The sequence below is a fragment of the Gekko japonicus genome, unplaced genomic scaffold (genome assembly GCF_001447785.1).
Source record: "Gekko japonicus isolate JY-2015 unplaced genomic scaffold, Gekko_japonicus_V1.1 scaffold50, whole genome shotgun sequence".
NCBI classification, from domain to species: Eukaryota; Metazoa; Chordata; class Lepidosauria; order Squamata; family Gekkonidae; genus Gekko; species Gekko japonicus.
Genome location: NW_015164666.1, coordinates 1,966,337 through 1,991,810, shown reverse-complemented (window position 1 = coordinate 1,991,810; position 25,474 = coordinate 1,966,337). Strand labels below are relative to the sequence as shown.

The 25,474-nt window shown below is 41.3% G+C and overlaps 2 protein-coding genes across 2 annotated transcripts in view; one reads left to right on the top strand and one right to left on the bottom strand.

The window, feature by feature from the left end:
- NT5DC1 (5'-nucleotidase domain containing 1) overlaps positions 1-25,474 on the top strand; it is a 164,181-nt gene that overhangs the window by 17,235 nt on the left and 121,472 nt on the right. The gene's annotated exons all lie outside the window — the stretch shown is intronic.
- On the bottom strand, positions 68-13,499 carry COL10A1 (collagen, type X, alpha 1). Its single transcript, XM_015409064.1, has 2 exons — positions 13,358-13,499; positions 68-2,565 (listed from the first exon to the last, which is right to left on the bottom strand). The coding sequence occupies exons 1-2, from the start codon at positions 13,497-13,499 to the stop codon at positions 710-712; spliced, it is 1,998 nt and encodes a 665-aa protein (XP_015264550.1). The 3' UTR covers positions 68-709.

Genomic DNA, 25,474 nt, shown 5'->3' with positions numbered 1-25,474 from the left:
CAGTTTCACAATGAGATCAGTCAGTGATCATTGTAGTTATCCCATGAAAAATGTCATAAATGAGCTTGCCACTTACAGTGCACTCTAAAATACTCTACTATGAACGTTAGCGCCATTGATTTCAAAAGAAAGAACTTGGGTAGTTAGGGGGTTGGTTTTACTATTTTGGAATGAATTTTAGTCTCTTTTAAATTATGGAAATAGTTTTTTAATCTACTTTGGAAACAAAAACAAGTGACTTGTGTTAGACTACAGTCCTAAGCAGAGTTTCACTCTGTTTGATGCTGTACTGTATGTTTGGAAAGGTACAATATTGTTATTAGATTAATTAGGAGTAAGTGGGTTGAAGCTAGAAGAATTAGACCTAAGGAATTTGGAAATAATTCTTTGTGAAGAGAGGAGCATTGTATGTACACACATAAGAGAAGCATTATCTGGTCTTTCCTAAAGCCTAATCTCTTATTATTACCATATCTCAGGGTTGGGGCATGTATATTAATATCTTAATTAAATACATTTCTGTGTGTAGCATTAACATAAAATAATATTTTGTGACGAATTATATGACCCTTTAAAACTGCACAACACACAGCATTTGCACTAGAAATTTAAATTTGTATGTAGACTTTCTTTAGCTAGTCTTTGTTGGACATCTAGAAATAAAAATATGCACACTAAGGTTCACTAATCTTATTTCTGAGGGATGGTGTTAAATTTGAGCAAATAAGAAACCTGAGAAGGAGGAATGGACATACTCTGAGGAGTACAAGCCATTTGATTCATTATTGGGTAGTTGCAACCAGACTTGATCGTTTTCCATGAGGTCAACAACAGCACTACCAGAAGCCTGATCAAGATACCCTTTCTTATACTCATCAAAGGTGTACATGATAGGTGAACCATTTTTGTACAGGCCAACCCAGACATTTGTTCCTTTCACATGCACATGGTAAGCAAAGTAGTAAAGTCCTGGTATCCTGCATGTGAAGATCCCTGTCCTGGGGTCATAGTGCTGTTGTCTATTGTACAAAATTTGATCAAATCTGATAGGGACTGCTGATGTGGGATATGCTTTGGAAAGAATGGCAGTGAAAGCTGAAACGGGCATTCCGGTTATACCTTGACTTGCACCAGCTTTGATAACTGGTACACCTGCTAGGGCCTGGCCATCTGGGAATACTGGCTGTCCGGGGGGACCAGGGGGACCCGGAGGACCTGGCAATCCAGGCTCTCCATTGTTGCCTTTTGAACCTGGCAATCCAGGAGGCCCTCTAGGTCCATCTAAGCCTTTTGTTGCAATACCAGTGGGACCAGGTAATCCTGGTGCCCCTTGTTCTCCTTTACTGCCAGGGAATCCTGGGATACCCGGAGGGCCAACTGGGCCTCTTGTACCGGGTATTCCAGGTGGTCCTCTTGGGCCTGGCTCACCATTAAATCCTGCTGTTCCCTTAGGCCCTGGTGACCCCATTGGGCCAGGTAGGCCAGGAGACCCAGCATGGCCACTATCCCCTTTAGAACCTGGCAAACCTGGCTGTCCTTTTGGGCCAGGAAGTCCTGGCTCTCCTGGATATCCTGATTTGCCCTCTAATCCTGGTAAACCCCTGTCTCCTTTAATTCCTGGGAAACCTGCTGGTCCTGCAGGACCTCTTTCACCTTTGGCCCCAGGAAAGCCATTTTCACCAGCTGTACCTCTCAGCCCTTGTGGGCCCATTGGCCCAGGAGGACCAACTGTCCCTGGTTCCCCTGGAGCACCAACTGGGCCTTGTTCTCCTTTTGCTCCTGGTACACCATTTAGGCCTTCAGGACCTCTTTGTCCCTTCATCCCTGGTAGCCCTGGTCTTCCAAATCCTGGAAGACCAGGAGGTCCAGTCAAGCCTGAAGGGCCTGGAAGTCCTTTTGCTCCGGGAGTTCCTGGTAATCCTGGTGGCCCGGTTGGACCAGGTTTTCCTATTCCTGGCTCACCAGGTTGCCCAGAAGGGCCTTGGGGACCTGGGCTGCCAGCTAACCCTGGTGTGCCTGGTAAACCCCGGTCACCTTTAATACCTGGCTGTCCCGGATATCCCCTATCCCCAGGCCTCCCTACCCCTGCAAGTCCAGGCGGTCCTGGAGGCCCCTGTGTCCCTGGCAGCCCTCTTTCTCCTGGGCGACCAGGAATTCCATATCCATTTTCTCCCTTCTGTCCATTTATGCCAGGTATGCCTGGCTCACCTTTTTCTCCGGGGATACCTCTCGGCCCTTGTAGCCCTGGGAGTCCTTGTTTGCCAGCAACAGAAATCCCTGCTGGACCAGGAATTCCAGCGGTTCCTGGTAACCCTCTTGGCCCTGGGAGACCTGCAGGTCCCATATCTCCTTTTTCACCTGGTAGTCCTCTGTCACCTGGTTTTCCTGGCAAACCTGGCAGGCCTGGCTTTCCAACAGCAGAATGTCCTGGTGGCCCTGGGGGACCTTGTGGTCCTGGAGGTCCTTGGCTGCCATACCCTGGTTTTCCTGGACTCCCTGTAGGTCCTGGTGGCCCTCTTGGGCCTGGTGGGCCAGACGGGCCTTGCTCTCCCCTAGCCTGTAAAACTAAAACAAAATTTAAATAATTAGGATGGTTCAGGAATTTCAAGTTGAATGGCTGTCAGTATTTTTTAAATTTTGAGTTATGCCCCCCCAGAAGTGCAAGATTTGTTTCCTGAATCACTCTGCCTTTCTGCTTCCTGAATCTTCTTTTATTTTTAGTGCTTGGGGGTGGGGGCATAATTTTCTGAAAACCCCTAATGCCCAGAACTATTCCTTTGTGCATTGTCTGGTATGAGAAGCTCTGGACTGTCAAGAAGAAGCTCTTGATGCACCTTTTACTTATGATGACCACATCAATTATTGGGAATCTGGGCTAATACTGGACTGGGAGGAAGCTGCAGCATGAGCTCTTCATACAAGGCAATTCACCTTACCCAGTAGTTGTTGATAGGAGCCTCATGCTACTAGAATAACAGGGACTGAGTCAAAACTGCCTGGTTGGCCACATTTTTTCAATCCAGTCTGCCACCATAGTTTCCATTACTGCTTTAGTGACATTTTAAAATCTAAATACTGGGTCTTTTTCTTCCTGTGAATAGTCACCTGGGTGATGAATGGGATGATGTTATTACCTAGCGAATAACAGTTGCCTGTACAGCAATGTAACTGAGGTCAATCTGAGCCAGTTTAAAGTAAAGGCAATTTAAAAAAAAAGTGGACATACTATGTAACCAATCAGATTTGGCTATGTATCTCAGAGAAAATACAGCCCATACAAACTGAGGGCAGGTGCATCACTAGCAAATACTTTCAAGTCCTTTTGCAAAAAAACTACACTAGGAGGTGCTTTTTGATATGACAAAAAACGTTTATAGCTTTCACTGTAGTTTAGCTGTAGGTTGTTGTTGGCTCTGCCCTGGATAACCCAAACTTGCCCAATCTCATCAGAACTCAGAAATTAAGCAGGGTCAGCCCTGGTGAGTATTTGGAAGGGACACCTCCAAGGAATACTAGACTCATGACACAGAGACAAGCAGTGGCAAACCACCTCTGAATGTCTCTTGCCTTGAAAACCCCATGGGGGTCACCGTAAATCAGCTGTGACATGATGGCAAAAAAAAATAAGTTGAGTGAGCGGGTACATTTTGTACAAATTTTCTTGGGATGAAGGAGCTAGCCCCAAAATGTAGAAGCCAGGTTCATTTTTCACCTTTCAGGGTGTCATACTTTAATGACCACATTTATACTACAAAACCTGATCATAACTTTATCTTTTCTTGGAATTGTATTAAACCTGTGACAAAAGCATTGCAGTATGTAGTGCTAACCCTGGTTGTTATGGCCACAGCAAAAAGCTAACGTCTAATCGTAGTTTAACATCTCCCCAATTTGTTGCTTTAAAATGTCCACTGTATTGAACATTCAAGTTGGTATAGGAAAACAGGTTAGGAAATGAATTCATCCACCACCAATGAATTCAATTCAATTCAAAACCTTTATTGGCATGGATCAGAATCATAAACAGTCACCCGTCAGTTCATGGATTTAACACACAGCTTCCTCATTATGAGGCAGCTACAGAAATTAGCCACCGCTTCGATAACCACTGTATTTTGTGAAGCCAATAAACGGTACAACATTCTGTCATCTGATTGCTTGACATCTTTCTTAAGTATGGCTTCTAGATAGACTGCCCGAATGTCATCATACAAACTACAGTGGAGGAATACGTGTTCGATTGTTTCAATCTCCTCTGAATCACAACCACAAAACCTAACAATGAATTGTGTAAAGTTAAGTTTTCCTATAAACAAGCAATTAAATGGCCAAAAAGAGTAAAGTAAGCAAACCTCAAAACACATACAGTTAAAAGAACCTTGAAATGAGTTTTAATCGGGTCATTTTGTAGAAAAAGAGCTGCAGGAGCTCATTAGCATACCTACTAACCTATTAGCATAATAGCTCATTAGCATATGCCACACCCCCTGACATCACTGGAAGTGATGTAAGAAGAAGAAACAAAGGGGGGGAGGCATCTTCAAAAGTCTCCCCTTCCCTTTCCCAGCTGGCCTGCCAAGGCGGGCTGGGGGGGGGGGAAGGGAAGAGAGAAGGGGTTTAAACTTTAAACCCCTTCTCTCTGGAGTCGTGCCGCAGCAGCGGTGCGATCTCTCCACTGTATTCTTTGGCCTCATAGAATATAATGGAAAGATTGCACTGCCACTGCGGTACAACTCCAGAGAGAAGGAGTTTAATGTTTAAACCCCTTCTCTCCAGGGTCGCACCGCTGCAGCGGTGCAATCTTTCCATTGTATTCAGTAGGGCCATAGAATACAATGGAGAGAGAGCGCCACTGCTGCAGCATGACTCTAGAGCGAAGGAGCGCCGGGACGGGGCTTACCGCCACCGCCATTTCTTCCTGTTCCTGGGCTCCTGGAGCAGCGCTCCAATCCCAAACGACCCCTAGTTTTAATTATTTATAAATTACAATAAAATAACACTAGATCTCACAATGCATAAGATGTTGCTCTATTGTACATATGCAGATGGTCAAGAATATAATAAAACAACAAAACACCAAATGTGTCTCAGCTGACTGCCATCCTCAGTGGTACAATAAATATTATGAAGCTAACCAACTTTGAATGAATACCGTCAGTTAAATCACCACATGCAAATGTATCCAAATATCTCATGTTATCAGAAAGTCTCATGTTTGGTACATATTGTAGACTTGTAATTGAGTTGAAAGTGTGGAGAGTACTTGCAGTCTGTATTCATAACAAGGCTTCTTTGAAGTCTTATCACTATGAGATGTAGAAGAAGAAGAGAAGAAGAGATTGGATTTATACCCTGCTCTTCACTACCCAAAGGAGTCTCAGAGCAGCTTACAAACTCCTTTCCCTTTCCCTCCCCACAACAGACACCCTGTGAGGTAGGTGGGGCTAGGAGAACTCTGACAGAAACGGCTCTTTTTCAAGAACAGCTGTGCCAGAACTATGGCTTGCCCAAGGTCATCCAGCCAGGTGCAAGTGGAGGAGTGGGGAATGAAACTTGGTTCTCCCAGATTAGAGTCTGCACACTTAACCACTACACCAAACTGGTTATGTAGGCACATAACCCAGTCAAAAATGGGTAGGATAATATTTGTATGAGCACTGAACAGCAACTGGAAGAATATAAATTTGCATATAAACAAGTAATAACAAGAGCTTAATGCACATTTATGTTTAAGTTGTACTGCAAAACATTTGATTTTGCTGCCGGCGGGGGATTTGGGGGCTTTCTGAGGTGGGTGGGGACATTGTCAGTGTGTTGATGTCACTTCCAGAAGTTACATCATCACATCGGCAATGTCAGGGTGATGCTCTATTTTTTTGGCAAAACTCTATGGTAAAAATGGCTACAAACGATAGAGTTTTGCCCAAAAAGTAGAGTGTTGCCCTTAATGTCACTGATGTTTGGAGGTGGAGTTTCCTCTGATGGCTAGCTGGCCAGTGACTGGCCCGAGCCTATAGAAGTGGGGGATCCCCTGCCCCCACCTGGGGGCTGGTAAGCCTGTAAAAACCTAAATAAGACTTGGGTTGGATTCAACCAGTTTTTTCACTCTTGGCCACTTCTATTCCTTATCACAGACCTTGTTTTACATGGCCTTTGTCCATGTAGGTCCCATGATCCCAAAAGTAGCCTTTGTGTTGGATCCAGTATTTTGTACCTCTGAGAACTACTGAAAATATTAGGTGGTGTAATAAAATATCTAGGCTCCATTTGCTTTGACTTTCACTTAAGGATCATAGCAAATTTCCTGAGAGCTGTCTTATGATAATGAAGCAGAATATTTACATTTTATGAAAAGTCAGTTTGGAATGAATTAAATGAATTAAACATTCCATTTTTTGACCTCGGGGAATAAAAGCAAACATGTTTGTGGATAGCATTAAGCAACTAGATAATGTGGACTTAATTAATACAGCATGACAGCAAACTGAAAGCATCCTGTTGGCTTTAATGTACATGAAGTTGTGGTTTAAATATTTGGTGGCAGAAGTTTAGAGTCCTAGGGTTCATACTTTCATAATTTTCATGGCCTATAAAAGTTTTGGAAGCTTTGCCTGTAATAAGTAGAGAAGCTTTGATGGGTGGAGTTTGCTCATGTTTTCTTATAAGAAACAACATTCCAAAGTAAAATTTCAAAGGAATAAGAAATTACAGGTGATGTATTCACAACTTTGGACTGAATTAAATGATACTTCTATCAGTATGGTGCAATTTACATTGCCATCATGACTGCTAGGGAAATTTCTGTCCACTCAGGAAAACTGAGCACAAATTTGTACAGAGGGAAAAAGTGGAGGAAATTGACTGCCTTTTCTTGGGGTCCTTTTGAGCTACAATGACTTAAAGAAAGAAAGCGGATGATAAAATCTCCTTGATGTCATATACCTTACTTGTACTGTACTGAAACAGCAAATAACTGGAATGTCCATAATTTGCTAGGTTAAAAGGTGGCAGCCCAGACCACATGATTTATTTGTAGAAGAGAGGGACATTTGTTATAAGGAATTGCTTGTGATCACTTGCCTTTCAATGCACTCTGAAATGGATTAAAAACTATTCACACAATGGGCAAAAAGGTACACTGTTGATGGAATATATCAATCAGGTTACAGAGCTAAGTAATTTCTTCAAGTTAAATGAATATAAATTCATTTATTGAGGGGCTGTGGCTTGGGCAGAGCATCTCCTTGGCATGCCAAGTTCAGTCCTTGGCATCTCCAGTTTAAAAAAAGATCAGGTTGTAGGTGATTTATAAGACATCTCTACCTGAGACCCTGAGGAGCGCTGCTAGTCTGGGTAGACAATACTAGCTTTCATGGCCAGTGGTCTGATTCAGAATAAGGCAGCTTTATGTGTTCAATTACTGTTAAAAAGAAATGGTAGGGGAAAGATGTAAAATTTTTATTAAAATGATTTTACAGATTGGACTTATGCATTGATAAGGATTGTTCTTCCAGTGTGTTTGTAAATATATGGTTGTTTATGTTGTGTGTGTGTGTTTAATATGACAGTGATTTTTAAAATTTTTGTAGGCTCATATTCACATAGTGAAAAAGAAACAGGTTCCTCCTGTAATTCAGTTAACATACTATATTCCAACTACAGGGAGATGGGTACATGACTTCCTCAAGAAAACACAAAATCTGAATTCTAGATTTTGCATGAATGCTTTAAGGGGCAAATTATGTGCAAAGATGATAACGGTATGAATTTAGAAAGCTTAGAATTGCCTTTTCTAAAATATGTAACTACAGAAATGTACTTCTAATTGTAGATTAAAACATTTGTAGTATTATTGTCCTTAATTTCTTGCTGTGCTGTACTTCATCACATCCCAAAGAATTTATTTTACTATTGGGGAAACAGGCAACAAAAACCTTGCTTCCACAGGACTAGTCCTCAATCTTTGCAGAACTGGAGCCTTATCCGAGACTAACTGGTAGCCTTGTGTTTTACAAACCAGCAGGTGGAGCCATTCCACTATATGTGAAGCATGATAATTAAGAATTCTTTAGGAAAGATCTGAATCCTAAAAGCTGCCCCTTTCACTTTGAGGATTGTGGGACTTCCTCTCCCTTGTGAGAGTCCTCCCAAGCTTCCTGCTTGTAATATCAGAATTACCATACTGCACCATTGTGACATATGTAAATAGCACAGCAAGTGCTTAAGGAGATGCATGTGAAAGATCTTCTCCCCATCCCCCACTAGTGGCCAGGGGGGACCTGGCAACCCTATGCAAGTTGGGAAAGACAGATGTGAGTGTGTTTGTGCTCGCTGATTTTGCTTTAGGGATGAAGATGTACCTTCAGATGGGTCTTTAATGAGTTAAGATTTCTCCCCATGAGCTAAGGCAAACAAATTCACTCCCATATCTTCCTGCTCTGCAAATGTCTTATGAGAAGATGTTTTGCATACATCAAGCTCCCTTACAGATCTATGAACTCAGTAAGATACTTGTGGAGTTTTGAATCCTCAGGTTAATCAGGGGTCGAGCATATCAACATCTGTGTCTGCCAAGTGCAGCATAGAACATGACTGTTAAAAAGCTTCAGCCTGCAGCCTGTGGGAGAAATGAATGGCTTGGATCCACTGGAAATTTCCACTGATGGAAGAGATTTCTGTCAGTGAAGCATGACAGCCTTCCCCCTCCCACTGCAGCCCCAAATGCCCTGCAAAGTACTGCTTGGGGACAGGGGATATAAACCTGCCACAGAAGCAGGGAATGGGTCAAAATTTGCCTCCCTTCCATCCATGGAAATCCTCCACTGGATCCAAACCAGTACCTTTCAGTTTTTGGACTCTGAAACATGCAGACACATTCTCAAAATTGCAGTTATGTGGACAATGTCCATTCACAGATTGGTCTCTGAGGTGGCACATGGAATTATCCACTTAACCCTTGTATTATTTTACTTGGGGAAGGTGCTGTACATTTTTGGGATGACAGTAAACATCTCTGTAGGGCATTTCAAGTATCCAATTAGTAATTAGTAAGACAAGTAGTTAGTCCAAAGTAACAAGTTCAAAGTACTTATCATATGTTATCTTACTAATTACTACGAAAGCCCTGCCAAGCAAGTCAGGGGTTTTGTTACACTCATGTTGCAGACCGAAGCTGAGGGAACATTTGTTGCCCAACAGCACCTAATGAGGTCATGGCAGAAATGAACTTTTGAGCCACCAGCATACCAGTTCACATCTCGCATTTCTAAACACTGAGCTACACTTGCTCAATTTTTTTTAAAAAAAATCTTTGCTCAGGGTTGATCGAAATCCTTGCTGAGGCCCCTTTTACAGCAAAGAAACACTTGATTTCTTTTCCATAGCCCCGTCAAACAACCTGTACTCCCTCTCCCCCAAACACACACACGTATACACACCTTTCAGTCATGGTGCTTATTATGATCAGCAGATACGGGCAAATATAAAATGTGTAGACAAGGCCAAACATTAATGGACACACATTATTGGGTGGAAGGGGGGCATGGAAACTCAAGAAGTAACAGCAGAGGAAGCTGGTCAGGTAGGCCAAGACGTTTATCAGATAGGCTGCAGAAAGACAGCTGAGCAATAGAGGACTCAAAGAGGCTGCTGTTTTAAATGATAAACTGGAAGCCAGAAAGCCTGTGGAAGGTTTTTTCAGGCAAAGCATAGGTTGCTGGAGGATAAAATATTTATTAGCTGCATCCCTCTGCACATACACCAGATAACATTGCAGAGCAGGTCAACAGAAGACTCTGAACCTTTCAAGGAATCCAAGTTGTTTAAGCCTAGTTTTGTCTCTGAAAGGTTAGTCTCACAGGCGATGTTTACATGTTTACCATGACAGTAAATAACAGCTTTATTTATCTTGGGGCTGCGTGAACTACACTGATTGCCTATTGAGTACCAGATCCGTTTCAAGGTGTCAGTGTTCGCCTTTAAAGCCCTATATGGCCAGGGCCCTGCATATCTGCAAGACCGACTCTCCCTGTATGAGCCCTGAAGGGCTTTACGATCTGCCAACCAACATCTTCTGGTGGTCCCCAGCCCCAGGATCTTGCCTTAACTAGGGCCAGGTCTGCCCTGGCCCCTACCTGGTGGAATGAGCTCCCATATGAGATCAGGGCCCTGCAGGACCTTGTACAGTTCCGCAGGGTCCGCAAGACGGAGCTCTTCTGCTTTTAGTTAGGGTGGCAGGCGTCCCCCTTCTCTGTTGGACCCCCCCTCAGCGGGTCAGATCTGTATTGCCATCTAAGGACCCAAACCCGAAATAGACTGCTTGTGAGGCTTTAACCATAATTTGTACCATAGGAATCTTATTGTATTTTATTAAGGTTTTTAAATGTTTTTTAATTCTTTGTATATTGTATATTGGTTACCGTTTCTGAGGGAACTTGCCCTGAGCCTGCTATGTGGGGAAGACAGAATACAAATCCAATAAAATTAAAATTAATACAATACCTGTTTGATTTAAAACTTGGTATGCTCTTTCTACACTGACAGCATTGACTAGAGTAAAGGTATTCTTGGAGTCTGGCTACATGTTACACTTCCCCCATGAAAAGTGGTCACACTCTGACTGTTGCAAATTCTGAGGGAGCACTCTGGACAGCCAGCAGCTGAGAAAAGCTTGCAGGTATTTCCCTAGATGATATACTCAGAGAGGAGGTGATTTCAGTCCACTCATTTCCTCTGCCAGTTGTGAACTTTGCTGAACAACAAAGGGGCTAAAATGGCCATGGGCTGGCAGCATCCTTCTGTTCTTGTCTTATTTATTTAAATTTTATGTTGACTTATTTTTATATACTGCCCATTTTGCTATCAAATAGTGACATGCTGCATCTTCAGGTTGTGAATAGCTAAGAACTTTAGAGAGACACAATATAGCTATTTGTGTTGGAAATGTTGTCCTAATGATAATAGGAAGAAACTAGTTAATTTATTCAGTCAATGAAAATATCCCCCCCCCTTAAGTACATGTGCACTGATGGAACTGTATAATTACATGAGGCTTCCCTCATTTTTATATTAACATTTAGTGCCATTGATCAGAAACAGTCATATATGTTAAACAGCAGCAGTACTCTAAGAAAGATAAGCCTTCTTCTGATTCTGTTAAAAAGTAAATAATCACTGATTCACATGCCTAGGCTGAGTTCTTACACTGGTTCAATACACTGGAGCTGTCCTAGCCTTGCCATGTTCTGGCACTGCAGGCACTGCAAGAAGCACCATTGAAGCTCTTCCCACAGCAGTTTGACTCCATTTTGTTGAGATCTGTCTCTGGGAAAGCTAAAGTGTGGAGGTGCATTGGCCTTCATGTTAAACCAGGAAGGAGCAGCATCCTCATGCCACCATGGTACCACGAGTGGCAGGCCTAACAGAGCTACTGTAAGCAGAATTATACTCTCTAAGCTTTCAATGTAGTTGCACATTTCTGACATCTACTTCGTAATTAATGTGACATGAATGCAAGGCACTAACTTCACCACACATTGATGACCATATGTTTTCCTTAAATAATATAGCATTAGTTTAAAAAAGAGGTGAATTTATTATTGCAGCATGAGAGTCTGAAAACAAACACCTCACTTTTAAGGCCTATGATAGTGTATCATACTGTCCTTGTATTCAGTTTTAGCATCCTATAATTTTCATGCTCACTCCACTTTAATATCTTATTTGAGCCAAATTAACAAGTCTCTGTTCCCTTCTACGGTCTATACAAATATACATTGGTTTATACCAGTTTAATTCATTGGGCTCCCTCAGAGAATCCTGAGAACTGTACTTGTGTTAAAGTGCTGAAAATTAACCCCACTGCAGTGCAGAACTCAAGGGAGACCCAGGGTCAGATTCCTTCTTGGGTGTGGAGCTCATTGGGTGACCTTGGGACAGTCGTTTTCTTCACAGCCTAACCTACCTCATCAAGGGGAAGGGGAGGGGGAGATTGAAGCATGTATACTGCCATGAGTTCCTTGGAGTAAGAGAGGAATAAAAATTGATGGATGAATATTTTCATAGCAAGTAAATTGTCCAGATCAGTGAATCCTTTTCATTTCTCTGAATTATTGTTTGTCCCAAGTATCTGTAGTATGTCTTTTATACAAAATTCTGCATCATTAATTTTAAAAAGTTTATATACTGTGATCTCCTTTGTTGTTCCACTGGTTCCACCACACTTTTAACCAAAGCTTTAAAAGGCGTTCTGATAGATTCACTGATAGAACTATCAGTGGCTAGTAGCCATGGCGACTGAGGGGAACCTCCAAGTTCAGATGCAGTCAACCAATCCCAGGAGGCAACACTAGGGGCCTCTATACCCCGTTGTTGGACCTCCAGAAGAATTGGCTGGCCACTGTGTGAGACAGGATGCTGGACTGGATGGACCACTGGTTTGATCCAGCACGGCTCTTCTTATGTTCATACTGGCAAGGTGGACAAATGGAAATTCACAAGCATGCTGGTTAGTTCTAGTTAAGACTACTTCAACTGGCAGAACTTTCACAATTACTTTTATTTGTTCTTTTCTAAAAAAAACTTTTGAGATGTTTTTGGTGCACTTTGCCTTAGGGGGGAAAAAAACCCGTATGTAACATTTCAAATACATACAGTAAGTCTGTAGCATGTAAAGTCTAGAATAGCCATATTTAAATCTAGTGAGATTCCCTTAAGTAAATGGGTTGGGTTGTCTGTGATTTGTAATTGCTTTGTGTCAGTATTAGCTGCTTTATGGTATACCCTTCAGCTTGCAAGTGGGAAACTAAGAGTTTCCCATGTCATTTTTCATGGAAGGCTTTCATGGAGGAGTGTTTTATTTATTTAGTGCATTTTTATCCTACCCTTCCTACAAGGAGCTCAGAGAAGCAGGTATAATTCTCCTTTCTTCCATTTTAACCTCACAGCTCATCTGAGAGAGCATAATTGGCCCAAGGGCACACATGAAGTTTCAGGACTAGCAGGGATTTGAACCCAGGTCTTCCCAGTCTTAGTCATTCCAGGTTCCTGGGTGCTGGGTGATTCTTGATATGGTTAACATTCAAGCATCTAATTTCCCCACGTCCTTCCTAAACAACAATAATCTTCGTGTATAGAGCAGCTCTTAATTATATTATAAGCTAGGTTTGCTTGTGCTGTGGCCCTGCTATTGTTCTTCTGTAGACTGTTAGCTCTGAACTGATAATTTTACTAAATATCTGTTCACAGAACTACTCCTTTAGCATTTGCAAACAACAGTTATATAGTAACAGGCATCTCTGGCTTATGTGGTATCATAATTAACATACAAAACTATGTTTAAAAAGAAATCATAACTTACCATGACTTTTTGCAATGAAAGGTAAGAAAGGTGGTCCTTTCACACTGGATTGTTTCTGGTATCGTTCAGGATAATAGCCCTCACCACCACGGACAATGTTCATGGACAGCAGCATCAGCAGAATGGATACTTGTAACTTCATGTTCCTAAGTCCACTCTGTATTGAAGCAAAAAATGATTATTTAGTTTCCAAAAATTACAGAAGGTCAATTTGTAGGTTTTTCTCCCCTCAAAGGGCTCTAACAAAAACATATGGATTTCATCCACAGTCCTTTGATTCAAAGCCCTCTTCCAAATTTAGTGGATTCAGTTCTGTACATATTTTAAAATATATTTTTAAAAAGTTTTAGAGCACAAACCATTGTAGGCATTAGAAAATAGTCTCATTTTGTAGCATCCATGATCAACACTCACTGCAAGCAGCATGTGGCCATGGTCTACAAATATTATCAGAAATAAAAATGATTACTGCTAATTCCTGAGTGCTGTGCTCTTATGGTCCCCAGCAGCTCTCTTAAAATTTTCCAAAAGAAGGTCTCAAGTCCTCCTGTCTCAGAAGCAGTAGCCATTAGAAACCCATGTCTATGCAACAAGTGAGCTTTCTGCAAGTAACTGTAACCAGAATATCCTCAAGAGCCATTAATGAGCCCCTGAAAACCTCTGTCCCACTTAAATGCATTTGGAAGCCAAGCCAGATGGAATTGCAGCATACCGGCATGTTGTAGGATTACAAATGTGCAGTAGAGCAGACTTCAGTCTTGGCTCATGTGTCCTTCTGCCACAGGTGTGCAGAGCAGAAGTTGTTATTTCAAGCATCATTCTGAGTTATTTATACTGTTTGTTCCTTCTGACATGAACTTGCACTGTGTTATAGCCCCACCTTCAAACCAGAGAAGTACTAATTATGGTGGAAAGTTTCCTGGGGTAGGAATGTTATGTCAGGTTTGGGTTTTTTTTTTTAAATCATTATTATGATTTGAGATGTCATTCTCATGTCCTTAATTTGCTTTCGTTGTACTAGAACTGAAGGCAGCTTTACCTGTTATCAGAACATGTTTACATTTTATGAAATAGAAAAGTGTAAGTTGTGTTTTGATTGCATTTTTCAAAGAAATGAGTAATCCATGCTAGGGCTAGCTATCTTCTCTTTGGTTATTTTGGCAAGGAATATTATTGAAGTCATTGGTGAGAAATGTTTTCCAATGTTAAGGAATTTAGATGCATGTTCTGGAGGTTCACAGCTGTACAAGTTAGGAATGTGCCACACCGAGTGACTCATTTTCATATGGTTTTTTTGTTATTTGTTAAAATTGTATTCTATGTTTGCCCAGAAAAGTCCCTTTGATAGATTAATGTTTTTGTCAGATATTACCAGCCTTTTCACTGACAAGAGAAGAAGGATGAGTCCGTTTTCACCACCAAGAAGGACTCTTCTGGAAATTGGTCCAGGTGGGCCGCCATGTTGGTCTGAAGCAGTAGAACAAAGTTTGAGTCCAATGGCACCTTTTAGGACCAACACTATTCAGGGTATGAGCTTTCATGTGCACACACACTTCCTCAGACTGTACAGAATATACAGCAGTGTATCTGAGGAAGTGTACGTGCACACGAAAGCTCATACCTTGAATAAAACTTAGTTGGTCTTAAAGGCACTATACTCAAACTTTGTTCTGAGAATTGTGGGACTCACATTAACAAAAGCCATAAAAGATAGGAAACTGCACTGAGGATTGGAATTGGGTAAAACTGAGCAGAAAAGCTGGTAGGATCCTACCGTTTGTATTGAAAATTTGGGCTGGGTTGTCACCAGTGTATGGATGATACTTAGCTCTGTCTTATGCTTCCAGTGTTTCCCAGGGAGGCTGCGGAAACTGTGAACTGGTGCCTGGAGGCGGTTTTGGAATGGATGAGGGCTACTAAACCAAAGTTTAGTCCCAACAAGATGGAGGAGCTACTGGTGGGAAGGGCTGACCTGTGAATTGATGTGTCTCCTGGTCTGGATGGGGTTGTATTCCCCTGCTAAAGTAGCAGATTCTTCGTTTGGGGATGCTGCTGGACCCAGCATCTTTCACCAGCTTTGGCTGGTGAGCCAGCTGCAGCTTTCCTGGGCAAAAAAGATGTTGCCACTGTGGTGCAAGCTCTGGTAACATCTAGATAAGATGACTTGAATGGTTTTCCCCCCGACGAGCTCGGCCATGCCCCCAATGTCAGCAACATTGCACGTCACTTCTGGTGACGTGCTGCTGGCGCATGTGTGCTGCGCGCGTGTGCACAGCCAGCAACAACTCCCGGACCGTGGCGAGGCTCCCCCGCCGCGAGGGGTAAGTCCACTTGGCAACCCTAGCTTCAGGCATAACAATGTTTTAAATAAATAAAATAAAGTATATTTGGAATGTCCTTGTTTCAGAATTTGTACTGTCTTCTGTTTTGCATGAATGATCCTCTCCTTATACATGGATTTGAAAGGCACCGTTTGTTCTGGTCCCTTCTAACTGAATATTTTGATTCTTCCTGTACATTTAGCCCTCCACAAAAGCAAGCTACAATGAAAATGTATGCACAAAAGCAAGTAAGGTGTGTTCTTAAAAGGCCTTCTAAAAATGTGAACAAAGATTTTAGTTTAATAAAGAACTGGTAGAAAACACAAGACCTTGCTGTTTTGGATCTGCATGGATCTGGATGACTTTCTTTGTATGAGTCTCCTTTCTGGTTGAGGAGCCACATGTGGCTCTTTGACATGCCAACTGTGGCTCTTCTGAGCACTGTTCCCCAATGTGGCACCTGCCTCATATTTCAGGAACATAGGCAAGGCTGGAGGTTGTGGTTGGCAGGTGATTTCTGCCTTAAAACAGCAACTGCAAGAGGAACGGGTAAACTGTGCACCTCCCTGAGTTGCAGGCCTGATGCCGGGGATGGTTGTAAATGAGGCTATTTTGGTTGATGGAAATTGCAAATGTGGCTGTACACAAACTGTAGAGTGAAGTACTGCTGGGCTAACACAACAGAAGGGCAACCATTTCCAGTCATATGTGTTAGTGGTGTGATTATGCTGTCTGTCTTTTCCCTCTTGACACCTACACATTATGTTTGTACAGTTACATACATGCTGCACATGCCAATTTTTCAGCAAACCAGTTGTGCATTTTGAGCTTATTATACTGGGATCTGTGTAGATCATTGCCCTGATCCATTGGCCTGTGTAGATCTCTGTGCAAATATGGTATGCAACACAGGGACATTTATTTATTTATTTACCTTCAATTTCTATCCCGCCTTGCTGGTGCAAACTGGCTCAAGGCGGCTTACACAAGTTAAAATACAATAAAACCAATAAGTACAATAAAATTTCAATATGAACAATTACATAAAGTGCTAAATATAAACAGATGGCAGGAAATTTCTATACATGGTCCGCTGGAGAGAGGCCATATCTGGCGTTGTTACATAGGACTATGGTATGTTTAGTTTGCAATAGTTGTCAGTGGTGGCTCCTAATCGAGGGCCTGGTGGAAGCGCTCCATTTTACAGGCCCTGCAGAACTGTAAAAGGTCCCGCAGGGCCCTGATGTCCTCCGGGAGCTCATCCCACCGGTGTGGAGCCGCCACTGAAAAAGCCCTAGCCCTCATAATGGCCAATCTGGCATCTTTCAAGCCAGGGAGAGTCAGGCGATTTTGTGACCCTGACCTCAGTGCTCTCTGGGGCACATATGGGGAAAGGCGGTCCCTCAGGTAGGCAGGCTCCCGGCCATATAGGGCTTTGAAGGTCAAAACCAGCACCTTGAAGTGAATCCGGTATGCTACTGGCAGCCAGTGCAATGCCTTCAGCACAGGCTGGATGTGGTCTCGTATGGAGAGACCCATCAACAGCCTGGCTGCCGCGTTTTGCACCAACTGCAGCTTCTGGATTTGGGACAAGGGCAGCCCCATGTAGAGAGCGTTGCAGTAGTCTAACCTCGAGGTCACCATAGCATGGATCACTGTTGCCATGTCATTGTCCCATCAGGAGATGAGAGTAGTTATCGTGATCCCCACCACTAAATGTCGATTGGAACTTCCTTCTAGTCACTGGCTCAGAGAAAGATCCATTCAGATCCAAGACTGCAAGCTCTTGTGTTTTCCCCAGTTGTTTATTAATCGAAAATGTTTGTTCATATTTTTAAAAGGCCTTACTTGCTGTTGTGCATACATTTTCATTGTAGCTTGCTTTTTGATGTAGCAATCTTGATATCCTTAAAATCAGTGGCAATGAGTTCAGTGGCTTATAGATCTGCACTTTGTCTCTTCATCCAATCAGAATTATTGCCTGTCACTGATCTATTACCTGGCACTACTGCAATGATTTCAGTAACTGTTGTTGGCAGTGCATTTTTTCCTTGGGCAGTTACTTATAGCCTAGCTTACAATGCTGTCATCTACTGCATAGAAGTTAAAAGTTGTAGTGGTAAGGGCAAAAGAGACAAAGCATTGTATAAGTCTCAATAGTCTTAGTTTCCTTGCAACCAAAGATTGAATAGTTCTGTGTGACCACCTGTGTTTGTTTGATCAAGAAGAAAGTAAACAAAAAATCACTGACCCACTCCCTAGCCTGGAATGACTTCATGTTTGGTGTCTGGCATAAATTTAGTGCTAGGACTGCAGATGAAATGTAAGGATATTTGTATGTCTTAGGTGCTATTTGTAGCAATTGCTTGCTTTAAAAATGCACCTGTTTTTCTTACTTGAATTCCTAACCATTGGCTTGGGCTTCTAAATAAATTCTAACCTCATTTAGCTTGGTGTTTTTCTGTTGTACTTTTTCTGCTAAAGGATATGGGATCCTGTACTTATTACCCTGGTGCAAGATGTGGCTAACAGTGCTATCCTGAGAACGCTTTCCTGGGAGTCAGCCACACTGAATAGATTGGAATAGGATTTTGAGTAGACCTGTTTAGGATTGCACCGCTAGTAATGGTCATCTTAATGATGCAATTCAAAGCACACTTACTAGCAAGTAAACCCCAATGACCTTGGACTTGCTTCTATATATAAATGCAGGGGTCTTGTTGTAGAAAAAGAGCTGCCGGAGCTCATTAGCATAACTCATTAGCATAACTTATTTGCATATGCCACGCCCCCTGACATCACCGGAAGTGACAGAAGGCCACACCCCCTGACATCACCGGAAGTGTGTCAGAAGGCCCGGCTACTTACCCTCCTGCTTCATCCTCATTCCCAAACGGAATGAGGATCGAAGCAGAGGGCGGGGAAAAGAAGGGGGCGGGGCTTCACCACGTGACCGCCCCGCCCCCTAGAGGTTCTCTTCCGGAGCTCCGTACCTGAGAGCTCCCCCCCGACTAGAGCCCTGTATAAATGTGCTTAGGATCACCCTTCATTTTGTACTTTTTATTGTCAGTTTCACACCTTTCTTTTGATAAGCAGTGGTAGCATATTCCTATCCAGGGGCCCAATTACAGCATATTGGCTGTAATTGGGCCCCTATATATGTTTTAACTTGATATTATTAATAAATACATGTACTTCTTTTTATGAATAGGTTTTAATATTGGCCCTCTTTTCCACTAAACCTTTGTTTGGTTTTGGATTTCTTTGTTAGGTTTAGTTTTCTTTCCCTTTTTTGTTCCATCATATTCCTATCCACCATTCCCTGAATTCATTCTCCCTGAAAAAGTGTTCTGTTTATTTTGGCACTGTGTGTGTGAAAACTTGAGTGGTCATTTAGGGTGATTTTTGGCCATAACTCCTTATTTAGTATATGAATATTTTATTTTGGCTCAAGCTAAAATAATTTGTATATTATAGTCTTGCAAAAATGTAATGTGGTGACCCGAGTTTACTGAGCTTTCTAAATATACACAGCATTGCCCTATTAAAATGTAGTTATGCAACTTGCAGTGAATATAGAAGGTGATGGGTATATACACGTGGGTAGAATTAACGCTAGTATAAAATTGGTGGCAAGTTTCCTGGGGTGGTAGTGCAATCAGAAAGCACCTCACAGAAAAAGCACTTGCATTTTTGAGGTGTTTCATCAATATTCTCTGACTAGCAACAATAAGCATAGAGTTTGGCACAGTTAACTATTATTCTGTCTTTTCCTATGACAAGCATAATGAATGGGCAATTCCATTTAAGCAGATGAGCCTCTCTATGTAATGTCTGAACAGTGGTTCTGGATCCATGCTTTTGCAGTACAGATTGATGATTGGTTACATCTCAGCCAAGTATTGATATCTGCAGAGTTTTAACACTTCACTGTGCTTTTGGATGCAGTAGATTGGATCCTGAATTGTACCACTCTTCCTGTTTGGGTTTTGGTCCTACAGCAGCTTTTTCCCACTGTACCTTTATCCCAGCGCAGGTATCTAAGAAACAAATGCAGCACAGTGGTTGGTTCTTGGTATCTCTCTCTCTAATATGTTTATCCCACTTTTTTCCAGGTAGCTCTGGGAACTGCACATGGTTCTCCCTTGTTTATTTTTTTCACAACAACCCTGTGTTGTAGGTTAGGCTGAGAGTTCCTATTGCAGTGTTATAGCACGTTGTGAATGTTTGCTTTTTCTTTTCATTAAACATTCAAACATTCTTGTTACTGTAACAATTACAGCATTGATGTTATAATCCAAGACACCTGCTTGAGGTTGATTTTGAAGTAGGAACCGTGCAATAACATTATAAAAACAACAACATAAGAATAAAACAAACCATAAAATAATGCAAATCAGCACTGAGTGGATGAAAATTATATTCATAAAATTCCTGAGAACCAGACCATGAGAACAGCCAAAAAAGATGGAACCCCTCAGTTGAAGTTCTGGATAAAAAGCTACATGTAGGCCTGCCTTTTAAAGCACAGCACGGTAGATGTCAGGTGAGCCTCAAGTGGAAAGGCATTTGTTTGAAGCATTTCATTTGAGATGGTTTTTTCTCTTAAGTTCTTTAACTAGTTTCCTGCTTTTCTTCAGCCTGTATCCAAGTGAGATCCTGAGTAAGGCCTATAGAAGGCTGAGTTAACCCCACTTCTCCCTGAGGTGAAAAGGTTCACCCTCTTCCTCAAAAACCACAAAATTAGAGGAATCTTCCATGGCAGCTGTTTTGCAAAGGGTTTTCTTTTCAGCAGGTAGCAAAGTCCATGAATATAAGCATTCATTTGCTTGTTACCTGACAGTGGACAAACATCTGATTCATAAAGAAGAACTCCCCATGTGTATACAGGTGTTCAGGTAAAAATATTTGGGGCCTTTTCTTTTCTATCAGAACAAATAAATGTTTCTTAGTCTATTTCTAAAACATGATATTTTTTCTATTTTAGTTTGCTTTACTAAAATGGTATATTAGAACTTCTTGGTAGCTTATGTTCTATATTCATCTACTTTTTATTGATTCACGTACATCAAAATCTCATTTGTCTGTTATGAAGGTAAAACTCCCTCTTTGCTATATTTTAAGCTGTGCGGGTGCACACTCTTAAGTCAATTCCTTGTCTAAAAATGTTAATGCAAACAACAAATTAGACACTGGGAACAACTTGAAGTGCAAGCTTCTCTGTCTCTTAATGTTGCACTGGTGCCCTATGACATTGTGGTAGTCACTACTTTCTGAATGGGGCATCCTGAGATATGTTGAAGGGGAAGAGACACAGCACTGGCGCCTGACAGAAACAGAGGCTTCAAAATATCTTGGTGTGTGTATAGTAGTAATAGAAGATAGATCTGGGAAGCCAGAGAACAGCAGTTATGTGATGAATACCTGAAAAGGGTCTGAAAGCTCTCACAACTAAAGACTTGTATTGCTGCAAAGGTTACTGTCCTTGAAGGGTTTAGTGTTAGAACAGTGATGGAGTGCTGTTGGAGTGGTCTCTACATCATTGCATGTAGGACCTACCAGCGTGAGAAATATATTTGCAGCTGCTGATACCTTCTCTAAACATGAAAGTCAGAATGGTAATCTCCATCTCTGCCCAGCAGTCTGTCTTTACTACAAAGTTGCATCTGAAAATGAACTAAATTAGCAACCAGCCATATGGCAATGTTCCTTTTTTAGGCAATGGAGGCTCTAGAAGGCCTTTTTTTTGCATGTCTACTCTAGCCTATCCAAATATCATCTCAACAAAATACTAAAATTCTTAGCCACTGGTTTTCTCATTTTTATGTTGCCTTGGTAACTGCCTGGCTTCCCAAAGCTGCCACATAAGAGGTTTGCAGACAAGAGAGTAATTCTGAGGTCAGAACCATTATCTCTAATAAGGTGCTACTATAGTCCACTTTTGTTAGACGTCAAAATACTGGAACTCTTGGTGCTGTAGATAGGTAGCAAATAACAGATGAATGCAGGAACCACAGACTTTTTAGGGATGCTGCTTCACAGAGTTGGTATGGGTAGTGTTTTGGACAATTATTCATTGGGTTTTTCACAAGGCGAATAATTATGGAATTTTGGCACAATTTGAATAAATGAATTTTTGAGATAAATCCTAAGCAAGTCTACTCAGAAGTAAATTTTGTGTTGTTCAGTGGATGACTGATAACATGCTACAATGACAAAACAAAAATAAAAATAGATAAGCTATTAATGTATCCATATGAATTTATTTAGAAAACCATAATACTGTTTGTTATCGGTATAACAGAACAGAACATGGCACCTGTTGGAACTTCAGAAGACATGAATGGGAAATCATGTGGTCTCTGTGATAGTACTGTAAGACAAGTCCCTTAGTGTATACCTCACTATAATATGTGAATGTGTGAGTACTTCAAATACAATTTAGCATTAGCTGCATTGATTTTTGGAAGTGTGATATAATCCAGTTATTTTACTATGCTTTATGGTCTTTCTTTCTCTGTTAAATTAATGTCTACCACACCCCACTCTGCAAATATTGAGATGAGGCTATGAAGACAGGAACAGGCTCATATTGTAGTCACCCCTTACAAAGTAAGGGACAAAGTAAAATACTCTGTAATTCAGAATATAGGTAGTAGAGAAGAAGACCTGCCTGAGACACTGGAACCTGGATTAACTTCCACTGACCATTTTCTCCATTTTTATTTATTTATTCGTTCATTTATCTATTTATGTATTTATTGGGCTTATATCCTGCCCTATCCCAGAAGTGGGCTCAGGGTAGCCATGCAGCATATAAAACAGTAATTATTAAAGTATATAATCTAAAATCAAATTTAAAACAGTACAAAAGCAAGATGGCAGTTTAACAATAACTTCAGATAGTCCATAATGTCTCCTGCAAGTTGTTAGTCTTGGCACTGGGGCTATGGACTGGGGAGGCCAAGATGGTTGAACATCTGCCACCTCAACCAAAGGCCTGGTGGAACAGCTCTATTTTACAGTCCCTGTCACTCATTCCAATGCAGAAAAGTAAACAGCAAAATCAAAACATGCCCATCACCGAGACCAGGACCCTTACTTCTGACAGGGACCCCCATGGACTGAGTGAATGAGAAAAAGAGAGAGAGAGAACGCATACAGACACATACAAATACTTCAGCATGCATCTGTCTCTCATAATGACAGGGATTTTATTAATAATAGAAAAGCTATATTAACCATATAGAGCATGTACAGTATCTGTAATAGATCACCTTGTCCAAATGGAGGACATAATTTGTTGTTTCTTCCATGTAGAGTGTGAGTTTTATGAAGAAACTTATAAATGTTCATGTCTTTCCCATCGCAGTTTCATAAATATCAGTCTTCTAGAACATCATTTGCAGCTCATGCATCTGTCAAAGAGCAAGTACATGACTATTCACACACTATTTTTACATATACCTGAGATGGCAGCTTGCTTTTAGTGTTAAACTATTTATCATATTTGTAATAATGGTGAGATTGAAAATGTGCTTGTAAAATGCATTTCTGTGCACCTTGCTATGAAAAGTTGGTCAACATGGAGGGAAGTTGGGTTTTGACAAAGTGTTGTAATGAAATTACCCCATGCTGCCCATTCCACTTTAGATATACTACAGAGGTCTCACTGTCATATTATCTTTTGATGTTCCTACTCATTTCTTCTCAGTCTTATCAGTTAACTAGTCCGAGTACACAGCAGATGTGGCACACTGAGGCCCAGCTTTCTCTTCAAATTGTGCAGCCAGAAACTGGCTTCCTCATCACTATGGATGAACTGTTCTTGTCTCATTCAGCTGCCAGGAGGCTCTAGAAGAGCTGCCAAAATGTTAGTGCTCTGCTCCACTTATCCACACATTGCTTCCTACTCCCCAACATTGGAATCCCATGTAAAAAGAATAATGAAAGATGGGCACTCGTTAACATTTCACTAATATTTGACATCATGCTGTTTTAGATATTTTTTTCTGGAACACAGTTGTTGACTCTGGTTGAAGTATTTATAAATATTAATTTGACAGTCATTAAACATTACCATTTAGTGTACTTAAGAATTGGTAGTTTACAGTGGGATGATCTGTCCTTTCTAGAATATCCCCAATATTGTTTTTTTCCCAGTGTAAGAGTGTCAGCAGTGTTTGCTAATTTACTAGGGGATAGTTCATCCAGTTGTTAGTTACAGGATGAAGGTGCCATCGCTGGCATGCTGTCTTCTTGTTCCATCTGTACCTGCCAGAATTCAGATCTACCCTTCATACAAATTGTTTTGTCATGTGTCACTTTTTCAGGAGGGGTGAGCAAAGCCCTGCTGTCTCTTCCCTCAAGCCTGAATATTGTGATGAATGGCTGCAGTGGCAGAGGGTTCTAGTGCTGTACTACAGAATGCCTGGAAGATGAACGACCTCACATTATTTGGAAGTTCATATATCTGTCTAAATGTTCATTTTGGAAGCAATTTCAGAGAGGTCATTCAAATCCTGTGAAGTAGTAAACAGACTAGTTTTACCAACAGGAAAATAAATAGTATTTGAATTAGTCTGTAGTTAGTGCTTTCCTACAAGTACTAAAACATCCTGCAATTAGTGGCAGCTTCCATGGAAAGTGAAGAAGAGCAGTGGAAGAGTCTGTGCAAAAGGCTCAAAGGGATGCTTTAGTTTGTTTTACTATTATTATTAAGTTGTTGCCAGTCTTAACATCAGATGTGTTCTGAATCCTGTAAAGGGGAAAATATAGAAAATACCAGTACCTGAACATACTTAATCATATGGGAAAAGCTAACAGAGTTGCTCTCTGGATTTCAGCTACCAGCTGATTAATAGAAAATGTTATTAAGAGCTCCAGGATTCCGTTCTGCAAATCCCCGTATTTCTCCCCACTGAATATTTATTTGATATGGTCCCTGCAATCTATTACTAATGGACACAGCAAATGGTTCTCCATCTCTAACATCTTTAGCTCTATTTGGTGCTGGCCTCCCATGCTCTTTCTGTCACTCATGTGTGTATGAAGAGTTAAGATGGCTTCCCCCCCAGATTGTCTGCACTCAATTGAACTTGTGGAATATGGAAACACAGTTAAATTTACTGTGCTACCTTGCTAGATTCTTCAGTTAACTATCTCTCTATGAGGTTTCAGTCCCCATACAGTAGCTTTATAGGTAGCTATAACAGTATGCACAAAACTTCACCTTAACTTCCTATATGTTGAGACTATTTAAATCTTGAAAATGGTGGCTTTAAAATAATTGCTGCTAGTGCTACTTCTAAAATGCGTATCAAAGAGCCAGTTTGCTCCGTATACTTGGGTGTGATCTTCTGGGGCCCATAGAATTGGACCTGTGAAGTAGTAAACAGACTAGTTTTACCAACAGGAAAATAAATAGTATTTGAATTAGTCTGTAGTTAGTGCTTTCCTACAAGTACTAAAACATCCTGCAATTAGTGGCAGCTTCCATGGAAAGTGAAGAAGAGCAGTGGAAGAGTCTGTGCAAAAGGCTCAAAGGGATGCTTTAGTTTGTTTTACTATGTGTTCTGAATCCTGTAAAGGGGAAAATACAGAAAATACCAGTACCTGAACATACTTAATCATATGGGAAAAGCTAACAGAGTTGCTCTCTGGATTTCAGCTACCAGCTGATTAATAGAAAATGTTATTAAGAGCTCCAGGATTCCGTTCTGCAAATCCCCGTATTTCTCCCCACTGAATATTTATTTGATATGGTCCCTGCAATCTATTACTAATGGACACAGCA

Bases quoted from the DNA above. Each gene is read 5' to 3' on its own strand.
- COL10A1 (XM_015409064.1), bottom strand. From the start codon at position 13,499: ATGAAGTTACAAGTATCCATTCTGCTGATGCTGCTGTCCATGAACATT. The intron at 2,566-13,357 runs GTAAGTTATGAT...ATTTTGTTTTAG, and splicing joins TTTCATTGCAAAAAGTCATG to TTTTACAGGCTAGGGGAGAG.